At 32.8% G+C, this 24,937-nt stretch overlaps 1 protein-coding gene across 1 annotated transcript; it reads right to left on the bottom strand.

Moving 5' to 3' along the window:
• Nucleotides 1-14,187: 14,187 nt before the first annotated feature.
• On the bottom strand, nucleotides 14,188-23,181 carry LOC147381241 (uncharacterized). Its single transcript, XM_086430676.1, has 8 exons — nucleotides 23,125-23,181; nucleotides 20,268-20,371; nucleotides 20,074-20,179; nucleotides 19,010-19,172; nucleotides 15,074-15,186; nucleotides 14,628-14,759; nucleotides 14,465-14,538; nucleotides 14,188-14,350 (listed from the first exon to the last, which is right to left on the bottom strand). The coding sequence occupies exons 1-8, from the start codon at nucleotides 23,179-23,181 to the stop codon at nucleotides 14,194-14,196; spliced, it is 906 nt and encodes a 301-aa protein (XP_086286802.1). The 3' UTR covers nucleotides 14,188-14,193.
• Nucleotides 23,182-24,937: the final 1,756 nt, after the last annotated feature.

Raw genomic sequence — 24,937 nt, 5'->3', positions numbered from 1 at the left:
TTGATGTTGGAATGGGTGTGTGGATTGTTCAATTGGTGGAATACTATGTGCTGCAATATGTACGGTCCTTTGTGACAGTAGCTGGTATTACTAAATTTTGGGGAGATCATTAAATTTTTGTGCATACCAGGTATTTGTGAAAAATTCAATGACAATGAGAGAGGTCGGGAAGGTTAAATTGCTGAAAAGTTTGGGGGTTGTTTGATATACATGGTGCTTGCTGGATATAATTGAGTGTAATTGCTATACTTGTCACTTCGACTGTGGGTGATTGGGTTACGATTACTTATTGTGGTGTCTTGATTTTTGACCACCGGTTGTGAAAAGTAATTGAACACAAGCTTCACCATTTCATCACTTCCACCAGGACTGAATGATAATAACAATGAAGATGGCGCGGATGATGCTGATGACTCCTGACCGTCAATAAATATTTCAGGGAAGTTCTTTCACCTACATTTGATTCTAATTGATTACATTGGGGACAATGCAATAACTAAGTTTGGGGGTGGGAGTAGTATTTTTCTGAAATTTTCTTTGATTTGCTGGTTTGTTTTAATGTGTTTAAGTTAGGTTTTGGCATGTTAAAAAAAAAAAAAATTTGTGATGACTTTTGCTTGATAATCTGCAGTCAATGATAATGATTTTGATTTAGTACATACATGATTCTTAGAAAATGATGGAAGTTGAACTTGTCTGTGTGCTTAATTATGATGAAATTCAATCTTGTTTTGAACTCTTTTACATTGAGCTTATAATCTTGATGCACTTGGTAGTTTGATACACTTGGTGAATGTTTATGCTTTTGAGAGTAATCCATGATCTCAATGAACTCTAGAACTTATTTGATTGTTACTCGAGGCAAAATCCTAGGTTGCACTTGATTAGGGACATGATTTAGGCCATCCTTGGATCGATTGAGCCTTTTAAGCTTACCTATGTTGATTTTATCACTAGTCTTCCCCATTGAGCCTTGTTTCCAATTTTCTTTGGCACCCACAACTCTAACCAAACCTTTTTATCTAATTTTTTCAAGATTTGACCCATCACCTTTTAGGCATATTGATTGTTACTGGATAATTTTGAGCTATGCAAATAAGGGTTGAAGGTGAAGTTTATGGAATGTGGAAGGTAAAGTTTCAAGAATATTTAGTTGAGGGTTCGGAAGTACTTATGTTGAAAAAAAAAATTCTTATTACTACATCCCTTCATGTTAAAAGAATGCATTGAATCAGATAAGTTTGGGGGTGCAGTGGGCGATAAAAAAAAATTGATGAAAAAAAAATGGTGAATAAATGGTTATAAAGGGAATGAAGTGAAATAAGAGTGAGAATGTGGAGTGACTTAATGTTGAAATGTAAGTTTGTGCTCTGTGAGAATCCTAAGAGATTGAGGTGTTTAAGGGGTGATCTGAGCCACAAAATTTCCTTTTATCCTACCTTTAACCCAGCCACACATTACAAGCTGAATAAAAGTCCTATTGATTCTTAATTGAGTAACCTACATTAGTGGAGAATAACATGAAAAATAAGCCTATGAAGTTCATCAATGTCAATATCTAGAGATCACTTGTGTTTACTCTTGATTGCATAAACTGATTTGAGTTGAAAACTGATTAAGTGATAAGGGGTTGTTTACACATAGGTGGATGGTTCAAGGTGAGGTTGAATGACATTTGGGTTGAAAATCTAGACTATTTCAATTTCTAAAGTTTTTCTTGAGAATTATGAAATTTACGTAGTCTTTGAGGCAAGTGTGGAGAATCAAGTTAGTATCATCATTTTTGTTTTATTTGTGTTTTAGATTTCTTTCCCGTAGTTAGGTTTTTCTTTGTTTTTTGTTTTGCTCGAGGACTAGCAAAATGTTAATTTTGGGGGTATTTGATGAGTAGGTTTTATACCTGCGAATTAACCACTTTTAGATATAATATTTTGTTAATTTTAGAGTCTTTTAGTTGTTTTTAGTTAAGTTTAGTTAGTTTTATACTTTTTATGTGTTTATATGTTTTTATTTGATTTTTATGCTTATTTTACAGATTATGAACAATATGAAACATTGGGATGTTTGCATACGTTTAAGAGAAATTCTGGACTCAAATTTGTTCACTCTCAGAAGAAGGAAGCTAAGCATACAAGCTAAAAAATCTTCAAGCCGCAGTTTGATAGAAAACGAAGTCGCAGTGGGAATTCAAGAATTGCACAACAAAAATATGAAAATACAAGCCGCGTCATGACATGTTTTGAGGCTATGGCCTGCTTACGTTTCCAACTTTACACGTTAATTTTTGAGGATCGAATTAGAGACGGATTTTGGGACTCTTAAACCCTAATGACTCCATACCTATAAATAGAAACGATTAAGCCTTATTCTGGGGAGAGAAGTTTTTGAGTTTTTCTTGGAGGCACAAGATCGAGAAGGAGGACAAGAGTTGGAGATTCGACTTTTGAGTTTTATCTTTCTGAACCTTATCTCTTCTCTTGATATTTGTAATCTCTAAGAATGGTTGAATACTTTTGTAATTTTATTTTCTTTTCAATGAATAACTAATTTCTATTCTAGGGTTATAATGGAACTCATTCATGATATTTGATTAATTTTCTTTTTTTTTCTATGATCCCACATGTGATTGTTTATTCTATCCAATGTTTAATGCGATTTGATTAACTGATCATTGATTGAATTGATTTGGTGAACCTTAATAATATCGGTAAAGTTATTTTGTCTTAATGACCTAGATAGATTAACATATGCTAACTTGAGATAGGAATATACTAAGGTTGCATGTGCATTCCTTATGAGAACTTATTCTTAATGAATTCTTCTTGATTTGATTCTCATAGGCATATAGGGAATTAGTCTAGAAGGGTATTTTTATATGACCATCGGAAGAGGCTTGTAGAGAATTTAGTGTTCTTGGATGCCAATTATAGTGGATTAATTTATCATAGAGGGAAGGAGAATTAAATCAAGTGGATTATTTGGGGAAAATTATAAACTTAGATTTTATCACTCATTGATTTTAAATCTGCAAGTTTATTTTCTCCGTTAGTTTTCTTGTTTAGTTTTAATTCCTATTTTTACTTTTGTTTGGATAAAATTAGAGTGAGATAAATTGATAATTAGCAATAGATTGGTATTTAGTCTCCGTGGGAACGATACTTTCTTATCACTTTATTACATGTTTTGATACGTATACTTGCGTGCGTAAATTTAAACAATAAATTGGACGAAAATATTGAATCGAGTCATTGGATTCAAAATTCAGGGTCTAACAAGATATCGTAATGGGTATATAAGCAAGACTAATTTGGTGCATCTCATATATGGAATACAACAACTCCAAAGCCCAACTTATACATCAATTCAATCCACAACCATGGCAATATCCAAGTTTGAGCCCAAACACAATCCAAACAAGCGAGGCCCATTTTTCTGGTGATTAAATCCAAGATTCATTTTGTTAAATAAAAATGCTTATGAGTTTGTTTTTTTTTTTTTTTTTTTGGTAAGTAAAAATGCTTATGAGTTTGATATTGCCTAAAGCTCCCTAGATCCACATGAGCCTTTCAATAATTTATGATCAGACTCATTATGGTCCATAGAGACCCATTTTCATGTTTAAGACTCAATAGAGGTTATTGCCAATGATTGAACCCATGGAGCCGATATTGAACTCATTTTTCTAACTTGTTAGAGACCACTTTTTTGATTAAAATCCGCCAGGTTTCGATCTGGCTAAAATCGATCATGGCCCATTTGAGCTGAGCGGTTAGCTCCTCCTCTCATGAGCATTCTGATTTAGATACATAATTTTTTTTTCCGGGCAAACAATCACAACAAGTTAAGCAAATTTCATGGATTTTAACAACATCAACATCGTTTCTTCAACTCGTATTAGGATTGAAGGCACCTCTTCAACAATCCTTCTCTTAGAAGTTATTGATTTTTTAACAAACTAAAGTTGATCCTTGATCACCATTAGTTTGAGGGGGAATGTTAGTATTAGATGTGAAGCATTGTAATAAGGTGTACAACAATTCACCGAATCATATCTATGAAGTTTAGATATAGTAGATTAATTAGAGATTTAAATTGATTGTGGTTATCTAATTTGCTATAATTTTCTATTTAAATCCTATTAGGTTCATGTAATCATCATAAAGAATAAATCAAATATCATCATTTCATGTTATCTTAGTCAAGTCATCTAGTTTCAAATGTGTCAATTCGATGCAAAACGAGACAACAATGAAGTCGAAAGTACATAATTTGTTATAGTGATTTGAAAGTTGCAAGAACTAGAATCTAGAGGCTGAAGACTAAAGTTTAAAAAAAAAAAATATTATAAACCAAGGTTTCAAAACTTAGATTGACGTCTTATCTCGTTCATGAATGAGATCGAACTCAGTTTACAATTATTTTTTCATAAATATTTATATAAAAATAATTATAATTTTTTAAAGAAAATAAGGTAGATTGGAAGATGTTTAGTAATAAAATCATATTTTATTTATATACTACATGCTTAATTTTTTTTTAATTAACTATTCTAATTAAAATATAAAAAATCCCAATTGACACAAACAAGTTTTACTGACTTGGCTCATATTGTCAATATCGTTCGAGTCATCTAGTTTTTCTCACGAGATTTTGCATATGTGAGTCAACATGTCTATTTATCTATTTCATGGACAATACCGAGATTTAAAACCATGCTTCTAATCCATTGTTATTAATTGATTGCATAATTTTCAGGTGCTTAATTTAGTAAAAACTGGATGTTGTCCTCCCATTGCTGAATCCATTTTTAATGATTTTCTTTTTTTTTTTCAATTTAATTTGTAATTATTGTAAAAAATTTCAGTGCTAAGTTGACTGACCAATGGCATGATGCCATGTGGAATGAAAAAAGTAATCTAGATTAGTCAGTAGAGAGAAACTTTAGGGAGAAATTTTTTTGAGCGGCTAAGAGATTTTGGATTTTAAGTATTTTTTCAATACACATGGTAAAATCATAGTGTTTCATCAGCTTAACACAAAAAACTTTTAATAACAAATTTGTACTCTAGTGTGTGAAATGCTATGGTGTGTGGACTGTAATGGTGCACAAAAATTCCTTAATTGTATATGATGTCATACAAATATCGTGTTGGTTTAGGCATGATGTGCATAAATTAGACCATAATACGAGAATCTGACTTGCTTGTCGACTCACTAGTGTGTAACATAAAATGCATTACTTCACCAAAAATGTCATCCAAATGATTAAGGGTCTCCCCAAGGGTAATTTTCTTAGGAATACTGGGAGCTTAAGAAAATTAGACAAGTTTATCCTTAAAGGTTTCCCAAGAGCTTATAAATAGAGAACTCATCTAAGGCAATTAAGAGATTGACAAGTCTAAGACTCAAAATTCTGCCATTTTCTCTCCTTGAAGCTTTCTAATGCCCCAAAACCCTGCCCAAGTCCAGTCTCATACATCCTAAAAACCTATACCAAAAAGAAGAAGAAAGAAGAAAGAAGAGAAGCCAAAGGTGGGAAGAGTCTTATATTTCTGGTTTATGTAATAAATTCTCTCTAATCCCCTACTTCTACCACCCCCTTTCATTTATTTTGAGCATTTTAATTTCTAACAATTTAGTTGTAGCTAGTTTACGTTTGTTTCAAATGTCTTGGGTGGTAAAGATAAATCCCTCCATATGAGGTAATCTCCCATATAAGTCCATAATAAACATCTAGTGAGTATTTAATTTTTTGTATAGTTTTCATTTCAATTTCCTTTAAATTTCTAGTCTACCTATTGCTTCTCATGACTAAGGTAGAAGAGAATAAACCCTTTTTATGATGTAATATTCTCTTTTATCAGTCCATTAATAAGTTCCTTTGAGAACATTTCATGTATACACAATGAGCAGACACCACATTTTCATGCATATGATTTAAGTTCCACCAAGAATGTATCCATTTGTATATGTCCCAAGGACCAGACCAACAAAAAATAACTCTCAAGTGAATAAATGAATGTATAGTAGTGCTTAAGGGCCCAAAAGAGTGAAATCTAAGAGGATTTGCACACAAGTCCCAAGTCTACAAAAAAAAAGTCTAATAAGCAGAACTTTCTTCCTTAGCTAGCTCAATAGTTTTATTCAAAGAGCTAGAAAGTAATTACGAAAGAAAAGTGAATTGATTGATATATATTTTTTTTCATTGAATTTTGTTTTTTAAGCTCCCTATATAGATAACTTCATCATAATAACTTAGAAATATTTTAAATTACTTTCTAATCTATCTATAAGATAATACAAACTTTGTAAATTTAATACAACTCAATTTGGACACTTAAAGTTATTTCTAATTATAGCCTAAAGATTAAAAACGAATTTAGACAAAAATAGAAACTTAAAAAACAAATTAGAAACTAATAAGAAATAATACTCCAAAAGTAATTATGAAAATAGAAATCCTAATAAAACTAGAAAATAGAACAAATGTTACTAGAACTAGGAAATCACTTAAGATTCTAACCAGAACTATAGATGTCCCATAACACTTCAAAGCAGCTGTGTGGCAAAATCAAGATTTGAGATTCTCGTTTGATCGTATATAAGAAAGATGAAGACTAGATTTCAGAGTCTCTCTTGTGCAAAGAGGCAGGGGTGCTTTTGGTGGTATCGTATTAAGAGCAAGACATTTTGTCTCTGGAAAAAATTGACTCATCAAAGTTGATCGAACTAATCGTCTAAGGCTGTGAGAGATTCTATAAGTAGGGACTCTTAATATTGCAAAGCGTCCAACAGGGACATGATTTTAAAGTGCCACTACTTGTGTGGTATACGTCGATGTGAAAGGGTTATTGGAATTCCTATTGAAATTTGCATATACTAGAGAGAATGAGACATTGTGATTACTATCATGTGCACTAAAAAATTGTTTCAGAGCAGTTTCGACAACAGGTACCAGAGTTTGCTTCAACATTGACTCAAAAATTGTGTTAGAGCGGATTAATAATTGGTACCAAAGTGACTTCAACATTGAATAGTAGATCTGTCATGATCAAATGACCTCTATTGGGCCTTGTAATGGTCTTAATACAGGCTTGACTATGGGCTTGATGATTAGTCCTAGCCTCTTTTGGGTCTTAGATGTTCACTGCAAAGACTCAATTGTGGCTAATCCTTGACCAAGTTTGGAGTTTGTTAGTTCACAAGCCATTTTGTGTGCAACCACAGGAATTGATTCAATTTGGGCTAAGTCAACAAGCTTGGCCTTGACTAAAGGACTAGAAATTAAGAGATTGATTGGGCCAACTAGAAGTTGTCTACAAGGGCCTGTAGCATGGCTAGTGAGAAGATATGACAGAGACCACGACAATGGTGGTTTAGGAGTTGTGAGAAGAATGCGAATGGTCCACTTGGTCTTGAAGGAAACCGAGCAAGAAAGTCATTGTGAAACATCCACGAAATTGTTACATCTAAGATTATGAAAACTTGGAGACGACTCATCCAATATTTTTCAAAATCACAGCTGAGATTATGAAAACTTGTCCAAGCCAACCAATTTTGATATGTTTCCATATAAAATAATTATTTTTTTAACTAATTAATTTAAGTATTTAAACTTTAGAGTCTGTACAAGTAAAGGGCCATGGGGCTACCAAAGTGAAAGAAACGATTGAACAAGGTCAAAAACGGGAAGTAGACTGATGGAGTAGAACACTGTATACTGCCAAGAATAGATCTATTTGTGAGTATTTAGCATTAATTATTGGAGAGCAAAATGTACCGGTGGGGTTAGTTTGTATTCTTGCAGAAGATCTCAAGTCTACTTTTACCAATAAAAAAAAAAGGGGGAAAGCCAGCACACTATATGAAGAAAGGGTAAATTCAATGCAAGGTCCATGGATTAATCCAAGTCATTTCGATGGACCTTGCCATCGAATTTACCTTTTTTTCACTTAGTGCCTACTACGTGAAAACTAGAGATTTCTACAAGAAATTTGACGGACCAAGGCTTAGAAACCAAATTTCAACGATCAAGGGCCATCAAAATTTTTTATGTTCCCCAGGTTCAACAGCATTCAATGGCTTAGAGCCATCGAATTCCTCCCCTCCTTCACTAATTTGACGGTTTTGACCCGTCGAAAAAAAATATTTGCCAATGAAAAATTCAACATCTTAATCTGTCAGATTTTATGAAATGCAATGTCCTTGGCCATCGAATATGAGCTTTTTTCATGTTGTGGCCACATGTGTCATGAAAGAAAATTATTGGTGGCAGAGCAGAATTTAAATCAAAATGTACGTTTTATCTCTTGGTCTTTTATATAATGCGTCTTGATATATTTTTGCAAATAAGTTATACAATCCTAGACTGAGGAATATTTGAAACACTTAGATAAGATGCCACTTGATCTGTATATTTATTATTGATTGACTAGGTGACCATGATCAATAAGGCAACTCATTTTTATTTTCAATAAAATAATCCAACGGTTAGGATTTTATTCAAATCCCTATGATAATTATATAAAGAAAAACTACCAACCGTTGGATTTTGATCTTGTCTTATTTGTTGCATCCATTAAAATAAGAAAATTAAAAGAAATGATAAACACCATCATACAAATGGAAAGAAAATATAACCACTTACAAGAATTTTGGTAATTTATATCTTCTCTTCTCTTCTCTTCTCTTCTCTCTATTGTGGGATTTAGTTACCTGCACCGATTCAGACTTTTCCCTCAAGTTTAAAATCTTAAATATAATAATATATATATGGGGGCGGTTCAAGGGCCATATGAGAAAACATATGAAAAAACTTTCGTTTTTCAAAATAAGAGTTAGAGGTTTTGGATTGAGCTGATTTTTTGCAAGGATGGTCACTATGATGAAAAGATCATCCTCACAAAAAATCAGCTCAATCAGAAACTTCTAAATCCATCAAAAGTGATTTACAAATTAGTGATAAAAATTGGTAAAAAATCGACGGTCCACATTCTAAATCACTTTTAATGGGGTTAGAAGTTTCAGATTGGGCTGATTTTTTTTTGGATGATCTTCCCATCATAGAGATCATCCTCACAAAAAATCAGCTCAATCCAAAATTTCTAACCCATATTTTAAAATTTTATTAAAAACGAAAGTTTTTTCATATGTTTTATATATAGGGTCCCGTTCAGCACCCTAAGCTTTACCACACACTTTAACAAACGTGTTTTGTCTTACATGGGTTAGAAGTTTTGGAATTGGCTGATTTTTGGTGAGGATAATCTCTATGGTGAGGAGATCATCCTCACCAAAAATCAGCTCATTCCAAAACTTCTAACCCCATCAAAAATGGTTTACAAAAAATGGACGGTCCACGATTTTTCAACGTGTAAACATGGGGTTAAACATTTCGGAATGGGCTGATTTTTGGGGAGGATGATCTTCTAATCATAGAGATCATCCTCACCAAAAATCAGCCCATTCCAAAACTTCTAACCCATGTAGGACAAAAAACGTTTGTTAAAGTGTGTGGTAAAACTTAGGGTGCTGAACATTTCCCTTATATATATATATATATATATATATATAGGGTCCCTTTCAGCAACAAACATTTTGACAAACATTTTGGCAAAACATTTTTCAAAACATAGGTTAGAGGCTTTGGAATGGGCTGATTTTTGGTGAGGATGATCTCTACGGTGAGGAGATCATCCTCACCAAAAATCAGCCCATTCCAAAACTTCTAGCCCTATGTTTACAAGTTGAAAAATCGTGGACCGTCCATTTTTTGTAAACCATTTTTGATGGGTTAGAAGTTTTGGAATGGGCTGATTTTTGGTGAGGATGATCTCCTCACCGTAGAGATCATCTTCACCAAAAATCAGCCCATTCCAAAACCTCTAACCCATATTTTGAAAAATGTTTTGCCAAAATGTTTGTTGCTGAACATTTCCCATATATATATATATATATATATATATATATATATATATATATATAGGGTCCTGTTCAGCAACAAACATTTTGGCAAAACATTTTGCAAAACATGGGTTAGAGGTTTTGGAATGGGCTGGTTTTTGGTGAGGATGATCTCTACGGTGAGGAGATCATCCTCACCAAAAATCAGCCCATTCCAAAACTTCTAGCCCCAGTTTACAAGTTGAAAAATCGTGGACCATCCATTTTTTGTAAACCATTTTTGATGGGGTTAGAAGTTTTGGAATGGGCTGATTTTTGGTGATGATGATCTCCTCACCGTAGAGATCATCCTCACCAAAAATCAGCTCATTCCAAAACCTCTAACCCATGTTTTGAAAAATGTTTTGCCAAAATGTTTGTCAAAATTTTTGTTGCTGAACATTTCCCATATATATGTATATATATATATATATAGGGTAGCGTTCAAGGGCAAACTTTTTAGCAAACTTTTTGGCAAAACATTTTTCAAAACATGGGTTAGAGGTTTTGGAATGTGCTGATTTTTGGTGAGGATGATCTCTACGGTGAGTAGATCATCCTCATCAAAAATCAGCCCATTCCAAAACTTCTAACCCATGTTTACCAGTTGAAAAATCGTGAACCGTCCATTTTTTGTAAACTGTTTTTGATGGGGTTAGAAGTTTTGGAATGGGCTGATTTTTGGTGATGATGATCTCCTCACTGTAGAGATCATCCTCACCAAAAATCAGCCCATTCCAAAACCTCTAACTCATGTTTTGAAAAATGTTTTGCCAAAAAGTTTGCTAAAAAGTTGGCCATTGAACGCCCCCCATATATATATTAAGAGAGAGGATTTTGATTCGTACCTGTTTCGCCGTTCTCTGTGGAGTAAGGTTTCTTCGGAACGGGATAGATGGAGAGAGAGGAAAGATGAGATGAGAAAAGCTTTGATGACTTCTGACCTTTAGAGTGGATGTGGTGCGATACAGAGGGACAGAAAGCGTGTGGGTCCTGCGATGTAATTTCTGTGGTGTTTAGGAGAGGATGTAATTAAATCAAATTTTACAAAAGATGTTATTTTAAACAATCTTTACCGTTAAATTTATATAGATCTAACGGTTGTATTGTATTTGGTCAAAGATGACGGCCAGCTTGACCTTGCGTCTCTTTCCCGTTGTCTTAGACGATATAAATAAGGCATTTAATAGGAGAGGTTCTATTGTCATCCTAACTTTTACTTATTACACTCTAATTTTCGAGAAGTTTAAAGTCTTAAATATAATAATAAATAACATTTTATAATAATAACCATTCTAAGAAAATCTTATTGGATTTCGTCCAAATAAAGTATTAGAGGAGGGCATTTCAGTCAAAATGTTACTTTTGTCAGTTCCATACAATAATTCTTTGGTTCCTTTCTTTATAGGAGGAGCAAAGAAAATACAAAATTGATGGAAATTTATGAGTGGCAATCTTAACACCACATGAAATTAGTAAGTTTGGATCTAATTAGATTTGAGTAATAATAGTGTCAACCCGAGTTTGGGTTAGTATCATCAATTCATTTTGACTCGTTTAATTATTTTATCATTAACATATAATTTTAAATATATCAATAATTATTTAAGAATTTTATAAATTATATTTTTTTTTAATAAGAATTTTTTATAATTTTTTTATAATATATTTTATTTTTTTAATTCTATAAAATATAAAAGATATTTTAAGATATTTTTTAAATAATAAATTATTAAAATTTTAATTTAAGAGAGAAAAAAAATACTTTCCCTTCTAAATTATTTATTTATATTTATATTTTTTTAATTTATTTTTTCATTAACATCTGGAGACATGTAGTACTTGAAAAGAAAAGAATTACATTGATCGAATCAAGAATTTGGCAAAAATGGATCAAGATTGATGCATGAGAGATGTACTAAATCAGACCCTCAGATTTAAATTGTCGAGGAATGATTCGGATTTGAATTGTCAAGAGTAGGTGGGAGAATTACGGGAAGAGATTTTATATGAAAATAATTCCAACGGTCAGGTTAATGGAGAGCCTTGACCCGTGGGTTGAAACTAGCATTTATTACCTAAGAGAATTTCATTAAGAGGTGAGGAAATAATTTTCCCATTTAGGGGGTGGGGGATAATCATGAGAAATAACGTTAGTAGGTGGGAAACTCACAAGTGGGGTAGGGTAAGAGAACATTTTCCTACCCAAAATGAAAATTTACTTTGGGTGGAAAAATGAATTTTGGAAAAAATACACAATCATACACCAGAAAATTACAGTACCGTGAAAATCCATTTTCCATGTGTAAACATTTTCCATTGATGAGGTTTGAAATGTCCCTCAATTTAGTCAACTATTATTCATATTAAAAGAACACTTTATTCCTTTTACAAAGCAAGCATTGAGGAGCTGCAATGCAACAAAATATAAGAAAAACTGCCCACAAATCACACCTGAATTTATGGAAATAAATGGTATTGGCCATTAATAAGCTACTTGTTGCTATTTCTCCTCTCGGGTTTTCATACTTTAATTTCATGATTTGAACTTCTCCCCATTCCACAATGTTTCATTATCAATCATCCAATCACTTGGATCAATAGGTCGCCTTAACTCTTATCCTGAATGGCAGGTAAGAGAAGACAAATATAAAAACCATGCCAAATTAATCAAAGCTAGATCTATTGCCTGAATACTATAAACATCGATAAAATCGATAAATGGAATATCAACATATGTAACACCGAAATCAGGGGTTAAGATAATGGACCTACTAAGAGCTCTCCCAGATCAAATTCAACCTGATTGGTTGATTACAACCACCAAATCTATGTGAATTTCCTCTGAATAATAATCTGTTGGAAAATAACTCAAATGAAAGTTCTTGAATCTAACAATAATTGTAAAATATAACAAAACAAGAGACGTTGAACTCGAGGCACGAGATCATTTTCTTTAAAACGTTATTCACTCCCAATTCAAGTTAAACTTCAATTTGCAAAAGGGTTTCCAACCAGATGTTTCCAGGATACAACGAGCGCAATCTATTGATCACAATCCGTCGTCTTGCAAACATGGATAATTGTCTTGATAACTCAATCAAATAAATACCAGAAAGTTGAATTAGGAAGAAGGAATTAACAATTTTGTATTTTGGAGAAAGGCTAGAAATTTTGTGTATTTAGATTTGTGTCTACAGATCTCATTTTATAGAAATAAAGTAACTCTTCAAATAGTCATCATGACTGTTTGTCTTAACAGTCATGATTGGATGGCTTGAATATCTCTAGATTTGATTTAATGATCATAGGGGCGTAAAAGACACCCTTTTTCTGAATTTCTAAAGAGTGGTAATTGTTCATGAACCAAAAAAACACTCATTAGAGCATGGTCAAACCCCAATGACTAACTGTCAAGTTGTTTGACCCATAGTCAAATTCCATTGACCAACGGTCTAATAGACATTTTTGTTGTCAAATCCATTTGACTAACTTCCATGATATTGGTTTAGCCCGTCCGATTTACCAAATAGAGTCCAACATCCACAATGATCATCCAATGGTTGAGATCAAATCTCGATGTTTGATCTACTAAATAGAAAATGCTCCCCAAGCTCCTCGTGACGATGCGTATGTGCAAAGTACGCCTCTAAAGCGTCCTATCGCCCTTTCGCACGACGGGAGTACCCCGAACACGACGATGAGCCGCTACTTATAATGAAGTGTAACCTCTAAAACACAACTAAATTAGTTATTTGAGAGATCTCATATAAACTCAGGAGAGTATACTATTTTTCCGATGTGAGACTAATCTATTAGAATCCTAAATTCCACACTTTCTCTAAAATACAAAATATAGAATACCCTTACAAAAAAAACCCAATTTAACCCAAAAATTACAACAAAAAAAAAAAAAAACCTATTATTTTTACTTTTATTGAATCTAATAAATATTTATTTTATTAAAATAATATTAAATATTAACATAACCAACTTATCTTACGTTCAAGATGAAAAAGGAAGACCAGACTTGACTTGGTTTCTTACACGAGTGTGACATGTCCTACTATTCTCTTATATATTATAATAAGGATCTATAAAACTAGCAATATTAATTTTTACATTTGTCAAATCTATCATATCATAAGATCAAAACCCAAAATAACTAAGAAAAATCTTAAGTGTCACTCACACGTTATTGGATTTAAAACTACGCAATTTCCACAATCTCATAAACTTCCTCCAATCAATTTATATGGGCTTCCAAACTATGCATTTATCTGGGTAAATTGGAGATGATACCTGTAAGATAATATCCCCAACCTTATCTCTTACAATCCCTGTACCAAGTATTGATCCAAGGAAGTCACCATGAGTACAAGGTTGAAACCCAAAGTTTCCTGTGATTCTGGAAGGAGTAATTATTTAGTCATATAAATAAAGGTTAAACTAGTTGACATATTAGATGCTACAAAAGCCAACAACTGAATCCAATAGAAAAGTGAAAAGGTAGTAAATAGACCTCAGTGCTGAAACTACATCTGGAGCATTTTTCATATCTTCGGAGTGTCCAACTGAAAGCCGGCAACGTTCAGCCTAAGCAATTTGGATAATAAATCATCATATATATGTGGATAAAAAATTTAAAGCTTGACACAAGATGAACCAGCATTTGTTGGTTTGACCTGAGGATATCCTCCTTGAGCTACGGCTTTGACGTCACTTAGTTTTTCCATTACAAGCATTGACTCCTTCAATATCGGTGGGGTAAGAAAGTCTGTGTGAAGAACTTCTCTTCTAGATGATGCTCGTCTTGCCTAGCAGAAGTTTGGAAGTTGGAATGAAAATCAGTTCAAAAGGTAAGAATACATACAATTAGAAGCTTTTTCACCCGACGACTCCTAAGATTACATTGCTAAAAAAACTGAAAATAGATACAGAATGAGCAAAGTTGATGTGCACAAGCACTAATCAGGGAGGGACCCGAAACTTTCATAATTTTTTTTCCTACATTACCACATTTCGCATCCATCTCAGTGAGCAGATAGTGTCAATTCTGCAGTAGCAAGAAGTACCATGTTCTTGAAATGTATCATAGAATTAAACATTGAAACAAGGGAAATGTAAATACCATCTTAAGAATATGCTTAATAGCCTCAGCGGTATTTTTGTCTCCCACTCCTTTAAGTAAAACATCAGCATCATCTCTCTTTAAAGCATGCACCACATGACATATCCCTGCTACTAAATATCACAGAATATCATTAACTACGCGAATTGAAGTACTGGTCTTCAGCTATCACGTTAGATATTTATAAAAATGCATGTCCATCAGTTATGTGATCAACAATAGCCATTAATAATCAGGCAATAGGTTTTGCCAAGTTTCATCACCAGTAAGGGAATTTGATAAAAAAAGTGACTCGTTCTCTTAGGTACTCTTCACTATCTTAGGAGGATAAGTGTGCATTAAAGCAGTCGTACCATGCACACCAACGAGGCAGGCAATCTTGCAGATTATAAGGTTAATTGTAACTTCTTATGTCCACATTGCATGGGACAATAAATAAGTGGCATTAATAATCAATATCTATGCCTTAGTTTCCCTCATCAATTCATCTATCTCAACACCTTCATATGGGTCACAATCACTCTACGACCATGTTGTTATTTGACTTACAATATTCAGCTCCATAAATTGAAGTAGTATTCATGAAAAAGTAATAAATAATAAACATCTTTTGCTAATTGAACTTCTAAGAAACAAGAAAATCCAAGAAAGCGATTACAGAGAGAACCACAGAGTTAAAATAAACACTTTTGTAAATCTAAAAATTAATAGATTGGAAAATTTTGGCCAATGGGTACTAAAATTACTAAAAATTAGCACAAACTCAACATCAAAATGTGACGATTATAGAAAGAACCAAAGCTTAAAACAAAACTTGAATCAGTTCAACAATGTCTTCATGTTTACAAATATTTTTCCTCGTCATGATTCGGAAAATTTGGCCAATGGGTACTTAAGATTGCTACAAATTAGCACAAATTCTACATCAAAATTTAATTTTTCTTCATTTGCTATTAACTTTTGATACTCGATAGAGTTACAGAATCTACTACTGCTTTGGATCCTGTACTCAAGGGAGTCAGGTTAAATCTGACTTTCGAATTCTTTTCGAAGTGGCATATCATGGTGGCCCACTCCTACCTAAAATCAGATCCATTATGATCCAATAACTTCGGTTCTGGATGTATGATTACCTGATTAGTGGGTTCTCTTGATTTGAGTTCGGGTTAAGGTTTGTGATTCGTTATTCAAGAATGAAGATGGCAGATTTTGGGAAGAAAAAAAATCAAGCTTTTTTTATTTATTTATACTACGAGCATGAGGGTATTTTGTCATTTTTCATTAGTCAGTAAACACTAAGGTCAACGTGAACGTTATTAATTTAAAATTTTAGGGGGATTTTTCAAATAATATCAACACATAGAGGGGGATTTAAAAAAAGTTAAAGTGATAGAATTCATCGAAATTGCTACTTTTAACAAACCCACGGGGAATCGTACTGTGAATTGGTTCGATTCTAACTGATTTGTGCTTTGAGACCTTTTTAATGAATTGGGTAACCCTAATCTAGAAGGATTGATGTTTTGGATTCTAATAAGAATCCGATCTGATATCTTATTTGATAAGATCTAGATCAATCATGACCCGATTAGATAAGAAGTTTGAAAGTATACCATTTATATTATATATTTGTAAAAATATATAAAGTGTACTTAGATTTAGCATATAAAATTAGGTTTGGCCCAACATAGACCCGATTCTATTAAAGCTCATTTTGAAACTTATAGGATCAATCCTTATTGGAGTGGTACCAAATCGACCTTGATTTGATTTGAACACGATCCATTGACTCGGTGTGACTGTCAATGGTTCGGGTTGAACCTTAAACAGTCCGATGCTATTCAAGCCACAAAAGTCGGAACCTAACCAAAACTTGGTCCAGACCTTCCCCTATCTAGCGGTTCAGTCAGATTGGGTAAAATAAAAATCATATGTCCAAATCCACAAGCATCCGGGCTTATTTATGGCTCGGATTCAACGTAAACATATTTTTCTTTTAACATAAATATTTCACAACTATTAACTTAATAACAAAAATGACCAATTTTAAGGTAATAGTCAACAGACCATTTGCTATTGGAACTGTATTTTTTAGATCAAAATATCCACGTAGAGGTTTATTTTAACGTAATACTTGTGAACAAAGTTTTCTTTTTTTTTTTTATATTAGAAGTTCATCACTCCTTATTATATAGGGAAAATTACATAATAGTCCCTACACTAACTTTCCTTTCAATTTAATCCTTGACTTTTGCAGGTTTTGAAAATAATTCATTTAGTAAATCCTTATTTTCAAAACGATTGCCAAACCCTACTTTAGCCATTTCTCACGGTTGAAATGTTGACATTTCTGTAAGCATTTAAACTTACCACTTTCATAAAAAAAACATTAGATTTACAACATCTCGAAAGAGTTTAGGAGATTCCATTCCGATGAAAAGGATTTGAGAAGGAAAAAAAAGAAATCATTTTCAAGGGTTTTTTCAAACATTTCGAAGATGTATGTAAAAAAAAAAAAAAAAATTGAATGAAATAGTACTTTTTATGTTGTTTAGGAATTTTTCTGATAAACTTGTACATCTCCTTCACTTCCTTTGTGGTAAACATTGAACTTGGTTTTAGACTTGTAGACACCCCAATTTGAACGGGTCCCCACTCGAAAGGATAAAACAAAATCGACTTTTTAAAAAATCCGCTAACGAGTCTAAATCGTCGAAACTCGACATTTTGATCAAATCAAAGGTTCCTAAGACCCCTAAAAGTCTCATGGACCCATAATGAGGTTTTACAAGCCCCTCACCTCTTCCATTCTCGAATATGAAATTACCCTAAGCCCGTTTATAGGCCACCAACCCTCAATTCCCTAAAAAATTCATTTTTCACCTCACTCGACTTAGCCTAACCTTAACTTCATACATCCCAAATCCTAAGACTCACTTACTTTCAAATCATCATCATAAAATAAACCTTAACCTATTCCAACAACCTAAAATCTTAAGTCCAACATATCAAAGCCCACATCCATATCCATAATCATAATTACAAACCATTATCCACATTAACCAATCAACATTTGATCATCAAATGAGACATTTGTCTTCACTACAACCCACCTCTAAAAAATCATTCTACTTAAGCTAACCCATCACCTTTCTCTAACAAAACCACCATTTATACCACTACCCACACTCTATGTCATAAACTTAACTTATCACTTTTTTATAACAAAATTACCTACCCACGTTACAACTCACACCCTTTTTTCATCATTTCCCTTAAATTCATCCTCACAAGCCATCCACACACCCCTTCTACCCAATCAATCCATCTAAACACTTCATCTCCACACTTTTTGGACTCATGTTACCATCATCTTCACCCTCCCAAAAACTAATCACCTAATCCCTTACACAACCTATTATTTTAACTAAACATCACATCACTTCACCTCACTAAACACTCAACCCAAATGGATTGGGGGGGGATTCAACTCATTTGGATAAAAAAAATTACCAATTTACCTCCCCTTCCACAAATACCCTCTTCTCAACCCTAAATTTCACATCTCTTACCTTCAAGTCTCATGTAATTTTCATCTTTCTACATTTTCATCCCATCCTACTCCTAAAAGCAGCCCTCAATACCTATAAATACCTCTCCCCACCTTCTAAAAAGGGGCACCAAGCACCAAATCTAAAAAAAGAAAATCTCTCAACTCTCTTCTACTCAACTCCCATCTTCTCTTATGATGTCTTCAGTTTGAAAAATATATTTTCATAATTTTACTAAGGACCTAAGAAGAAGAAAAGAAGGAACAACAGAAGAAAGGGAAGACCTAAATCTTAAGGTAGGATTGAGGACATCATTGCACTCCCCTTTTCTCCCCTCTTCATCACCCTCTTCTATTTCCCACTCTCATTTTTTATTTTAACATACCTATAAGATGTAGTGTTTCCCCTTCCCTATCTCTGGTATATCGGACTTTGGTTCGGTTGAAAGCATAAGGGTTGTAACCACCTTCAAAAGATAACCGTTTTAAACCCTTCAACTCATTTGAGCCGATCGGTATTTGAGTCCTTCTCAATCCATGAGAATGGGCCTACAACCATTAGCCAACACTTTTCAGAAAAAAAATATAAAGTTTGTTCCCAATGCTAGATTTTCATCAAGACCATCTCCTTTAATGAGATGATCCCGATAATCCAAGCCGATAGTAAATCCATTCTTAGAGTACAAGTTGTCAATTGGTCGACTTTTTTATTTATTTCATTTTTATCCGAAAATGACCAAGTTACTTTGAGGTTACCATTGATTGGTGGAGAGAAAGGGGTACTTAACACATTTCCTTTTCTCTAATCGAACCGTTTGCCTAGATTTTAGGTGAATCGGTATTTTATCCGTACGAGAGTCACTAAACGCCAAAACGACACTCTTTTCAAATACATTCCGCGTGACCATTAACACCTTTTTAGAAAAAGGAATGGTGACAACTCTAAACTCTCATAGAGGTGATAATCGAAAATAAAAAAATCATGCATCTACAAGACTGTAGAGGAAATCCCTTATAGAATTTTCACATGTTGTATGTTCATCGCCAGTCATTTTGGGAACCCCTGCTTCCTCTGCTCTTTTTTCTTCTCTACTTTCTTCATATCTTCCTTCTTATTTTCTTTTCTAGTTATTTTTTTTCTTTCTTTATTTCAAACTTTGTTGTATATTTTCTCTTCAGTTCCAATAGCCTCTCTCGTAAAATTTGATTTATTTTACCCTTATCACCCTCCACCATTCTCTACATTCCCCAATCATCACCCTCATCCTTCTCCATTCCCCCTCATCACCTTCATTCACTTCCATCTGATCTTCTTCTTTATTTTTCTTTCTCTTATCTTCTCCGTCATTTTCTTTTTCTCTTTCTTATTCCTTTTCTTCTCATTTTCTAGCTTTCTTTTCTTTTCCTACTTAAGCTTCTTCTTCTTCCTCTCGAGTTGCAAATCACTAACCTTTTGCTTTTTGGTTTCCACAACTACTAGCTCTTTCATTTTCTTTTTCTTGCCAACATATTCACTTCCATAAGAAGGCTTGCTCGACACATGTCTAGTAGCATGTCTGATAGACCTCCTCATTGCACATGTTCTTCTTTTTCACTATCAATAAATTTATTTCATTAAAGATTTTATTAATCATCATCTCATACTCATTCATTCCCTTCACCAAATCACTATAAGAATTCATCTTCTTAGCCCTACTATCTTCGCCGTCTTCCTCTTCCTCTTCCTCCTCATCAATATCTTTCGGGGCCTAACATCATATCACACAAAAACATACCAGTACTACAATACAGAAGATATTATTATTTTTAAAATTGTTTAAAGCTACTATATGATGTACATTTAGCAAATCTGTTATAACCCCCTTCCCACTTTCTATTTACTACTGCCTACAAGTATGAAATTTGAAAATTAATCAATTTAATATAACTTAACTTAAAATCAATTTAATTTTTATTATAATTAATAAATCACATACCTTAGTACTTTCAAAAAAATTCACATAATAGAACCCCTCTGAAACTTATGTGGTTGCCATTTTAGTATATGTGGGAAGTTGATGTTTATAAGTTTCGGAATTAGCGCCAACACATGCTCGAATGCCCAAATCTAAAAAATATATATAATAAAATAAACTAATAAAAATCATACAAAATAATGAGTATTTTTTGTACAAAATTAATAAAAATAAGTTAACAAACCTATAAGGCTATAATGCATTTGAAAATGTTATAAACTTCTCTATTTATTTGCCTTACGATATTTTTAATTGAAGTTAGCAAATAAAAAAAAAATCATTCCCCATGGATAGTTGTTAATTTCACCATGTTGTCAGTAAGGTGAACATACTCCCAACTAATCGAATTACTTGTATTTAGCAACAAAAAGTCAATTAAAACATACAACATAGACAACTTAACAAACACTTCATTGGTGATATGGCCCTAAAGAGCATCTTCAATTTCCATCCTCCTCAGCCACTTCTTGTTCCGAGGAATGTGTTTGACTACAGTACTTCGTAAAGAAGATGACCTAGTATTAGGGCCTCAAGAACTAGAAGTACTACACAAACATTAATTGTAATTTAATAAAAAAATTTAAAAAGACCTCCTTACTATATTTATAATACCCATATTAATCCCTTGACCATGGTCAATAAGGATGACTACCACACATTGACGCAAATGTAAGGGCACTATTATGAAAAAGATTCAAATTTAATTCAAAATTAATCTGACATGTTTGGGGATTTGACTACATGTGTCAAATATGATATGATGTTTAATGATTTGAAAACACATCAATAAATAACACCCCTCTATTCAAATGAATAACGTGAAATAATGTGCCTCTTTATAAAATGTTTACGCTACAGTATAAATAAAATAAATCTCTGTAAATAGGCACTTTTCTATTTTCAAAAAATAATATTAAATCTTCCTTTTCATCTAAATTTCTTCTTCTTCATCTGCACTTACATATTCTTCTTCTTTAAATTTACAAATTCTCCACCTTGAATTTATGTAGTCTTCTTCTTTTGATCTCAGTTCGAACCTCAGAAATGTGTTCTTCATTTTTTTGGTCTGCAATATATATAGAACAAGAAAAAAGATGGTGAGAATTTATTACTTTTAATAAGAAAAGTGTAATCATTATACTTGCAACGGAAGACGGTACCATGTTTAGCGTCAGAATGGTTAAAGGGTAGTTTCGGTATAGAATTTACTTTTTTGCTGATGTGGCAATTTTGAAAGGTAAACTGCCAATTCTAAAGAGATCAAGCCCAAACTCGTAACTTGTGAATGTTAGGAGCCCGAATCACTAAAACCCCCGTATCTTTTTATATACAATATGGTATGCATAAGTCATATCTCACATGCAATGAACATTTTTGCTCATCCAATTTATAATGACCATTGAATCCCAATTGTGAGCAATCTCTTTGATTGAAAAATAAATTCATCAAGTGATTAATCATTAAAAGGGATATTTTTTTCTTCGTGACTCTAGACCTATTTTTAGTTCTGAAAAGAATACAAATATTTAAACGTTCTAGATCATTGTATGTTGTTGAATTTCGCTTTAGTAGATTCTTAATTCAGATGACCAATTACATGGTATATGATAGTAAGGAATTTTTTTTAAGGGATCATGATTTCTTGATGAAAATGAATTTTATGGAATTTAGAGTGATAATACTGAATAAAATGTCAAGAAAAAAGAGAGTAGGATTTTAATTTTGGGGGTGGGGGCAATCACGAGAGAATAATGAGGTGGGGAAATAATTTTCCTACTAATTCCTTTGGGTGGAAAAAATGAATGTTGGGAAAAATACACAATCATACACTAGAAAATGGCATTCTTCGTAAAAATCGTTTCATGTGTAATCATAAGTACCCTTAAATGTTTTGCTTTCAATTGAATGGGCATTCACCTATATCCATCTTTCTAAGGGTTATTGAGCCCAATCAAATTATCACTTTGGCAATTCAATATGACAGTCCTCTAGATTTCATTGAAAAACACAAATCCAATTTTGCATTTTAATAATAATAAAAAAATTGGGCTTGATCCAAAGTTTTGAAAATGGACGGCAACTGAACTCCCAAAATTACAATTAAAATTTAACGGTAAAAGTTAACTTTGAAAAATAAAATTTAACTTCATAGAATTATGTCCTTTACAACCCTCTAGTTGTGGCGTCAAATCACGTATTTTGATACCACAAAGTGAACTCAACGACCATTAGTATGATTTGAAATCATGCTAATTTAGTAAGACTATCCTGGTTATAAAATAAAATAAAATTTAAAGGAGTAAAAATAACTTTTTATCATAATTAACAAAAGAGAGAAAGAGAAGAACAATAGCATTACCACATATAAATAAGAATAACAAATGATAAAAATGGGATAATACAATGAAGTAAGTCATCTGCTCAAAGAAACACACAAAAATAAATATCTAAAGGGACATGCTGGCCCAGTCGTCTTCATAGCCTACTTTCTTCTTCTTCTTCTTCTTCTTCTTCATGCTCTTCTTCTTTTGTCCAAGTGCCATCATCATAGCTCCAAGGAGGTGACGTGAGTTTGTCACAATTATCAACTTCAAGTTGTCTTAAGAATGGCATTGCCTTTTTCATCCTAAGCCAATCTACCTGCAAGTTTGGTAGATCATTCAAGATTAAGTTCTCTGATTCCCAAACCACGTTTTCAACACCAAACAACTTTGAACTCATTTCAGAAATATATTTTGAAGAACATATAAAGAGTCATTGCAAATTTGGAAGAGTAGTTGGATTCATCCATGCTTGTGTCATTTCTCCTGGATACTCTACGAATTCTAGTTCCTGAAGCTTCTAAAGAGGAGGAATCTCATAATCAACTTTCCTTACGATTTGCTCACCTATCCCATTTTTGAATTTTACAATTAAAATCTCCAGTTGTACAAACTTAGATAAGACTTTCAACTCCTCTTCTTTCAAATGATCATTTTTAAACGATTTCCACCGTTAAATCTATGCAGATCTAACAGTTGTATTGTGCTTGGCCAAATATTTTGGCCATTTTGACGTTGCGTCTCTTTCATGTTGTCTTAGATGATATAAAGCATTTTACTCTCGTTTATAATTTATGACAGTTTCTATTGGCATCCCAACTTTTACTTATTACACTCCAATTTCTTAAATTAAAACACACGTTTGAAATATAACAGAGTTTTGGCTCAAATTATAATTAAATATTACAAAACATTATAACACATTCAAACAATTTTAGTTGTTTACAATAAGAGAGCTTCTATTAACATCCCAACCCAACTTTTACTTATTATCAACCATACACTTATCTTTTTTATTTTTAATTGGAGTGTAATAAGTAAAAGTTGGGGTACGAATAGTAGCTCTTTTATCTATTTGTGTATATTTATATGAAATAATTTATAAATGTTTTTATGAAAAAGGGAATATTAGAATATGTCTAATCATAAACTCATATTTTATTTTGATAATAAATATTAAAATTCTAACAAAATTAATTATTTTAATTAAAATATACAAAATCTTGATTGATTCAATCGAGTTTTACCATCAGATGAGATTTTCAAAATATTGTCTAAATGACATCGAGATGGCTTGGGCAAGTTATCTCGGTCTCGGACAAGATTTGAAACCATGCTAAGGAGGAGGTTTAAGAATCTATATTATTGGATAGAGTATTAGATGTGAAGCATTGTAATAATGTGTACGATGATTACACAGAATCAAATCTATGAAGATTTATGGAGATTTAAATATGATAGATTAGTTAGAGATTTGAACTGATTATGGTTATTTAATCTGTTAGAGTTTGTTACTAGTGTCTATATAAACCCTATTTGGGTCATGTAATCCTCATAAAAAATAAATCATATATTAGCATTTCACATGGTATGAAAGCTCAAGCTCCAATGAGCACACCGATCTCGTTGTGTCGTTCTGTCACCGGTGGTGTGGTCATATGTTGGTGGAATCCAATTCATCAATTTCATAGAATTTCATCTCTTTTTTATATTTCATCAAACATCACATGAGCACTCAAAACTTCTATCGTCTAAATCCCTACATCGACACATAAAAAGATCACCTATTCTTGTTCAGATTTTTCTTCAAATATCTATTGTGAAAGACGTACACATGTAGATCTAAAATTTGAAGAAGACGATAAAAAAAGTTGGCTCCACACGAATCAACAAGATCATATCTATGATTCCTCCCTGAAGATCATCCAAGTATCACCTCAACAAATATTTCTTATAAAGCCTACCTCTTAAGATTCTT

Source organism: Akebia trifoliata, unplaced genomic scaffold (genome assembly GCF_017979445.1).
Source record: "Akebia trifoliata isolate Shusen 1 unplaced genomic scaffold, ASM1797944v1 Contig00608_ERROPOS3031104, whole genome shotgun sequence".
Lineage (NCBI taxonomy): Eukaryota > Viridiplantae > Streptophyta > Magnoliopsida > Ranunculales > Lardizabalaceae > Akebia > Akebia trifoliata.
This window is presented reverse-complemented; position numbering and strand designations above follow the sequence as displayed.

Bases quoted from the DNA above. Each gene is read 5' to 3' on its own strand.
- LOC147381241 (XM_086430676.1), bottom strand. From the start codon at position 23,181: ATGGCACTTGGACAAAAGAAGAAGAGCATGAAGAAGAAGAAGAAGAAG. The intron at 14,760-15,073 runs GTATTTACATTT...AACTTCTGCTAG, and splicing joins TTAAGCATATTCTTAAGATG to GCAAGACGAGCATCATCTAG. The intron at 14,539-14,627 runs GTCAAACCAACA...CAAATTGCTTAG, and splicing joins CTCAAGGAGGATATCCTCAG to GCTGAACGTTGCCGGCTTTC.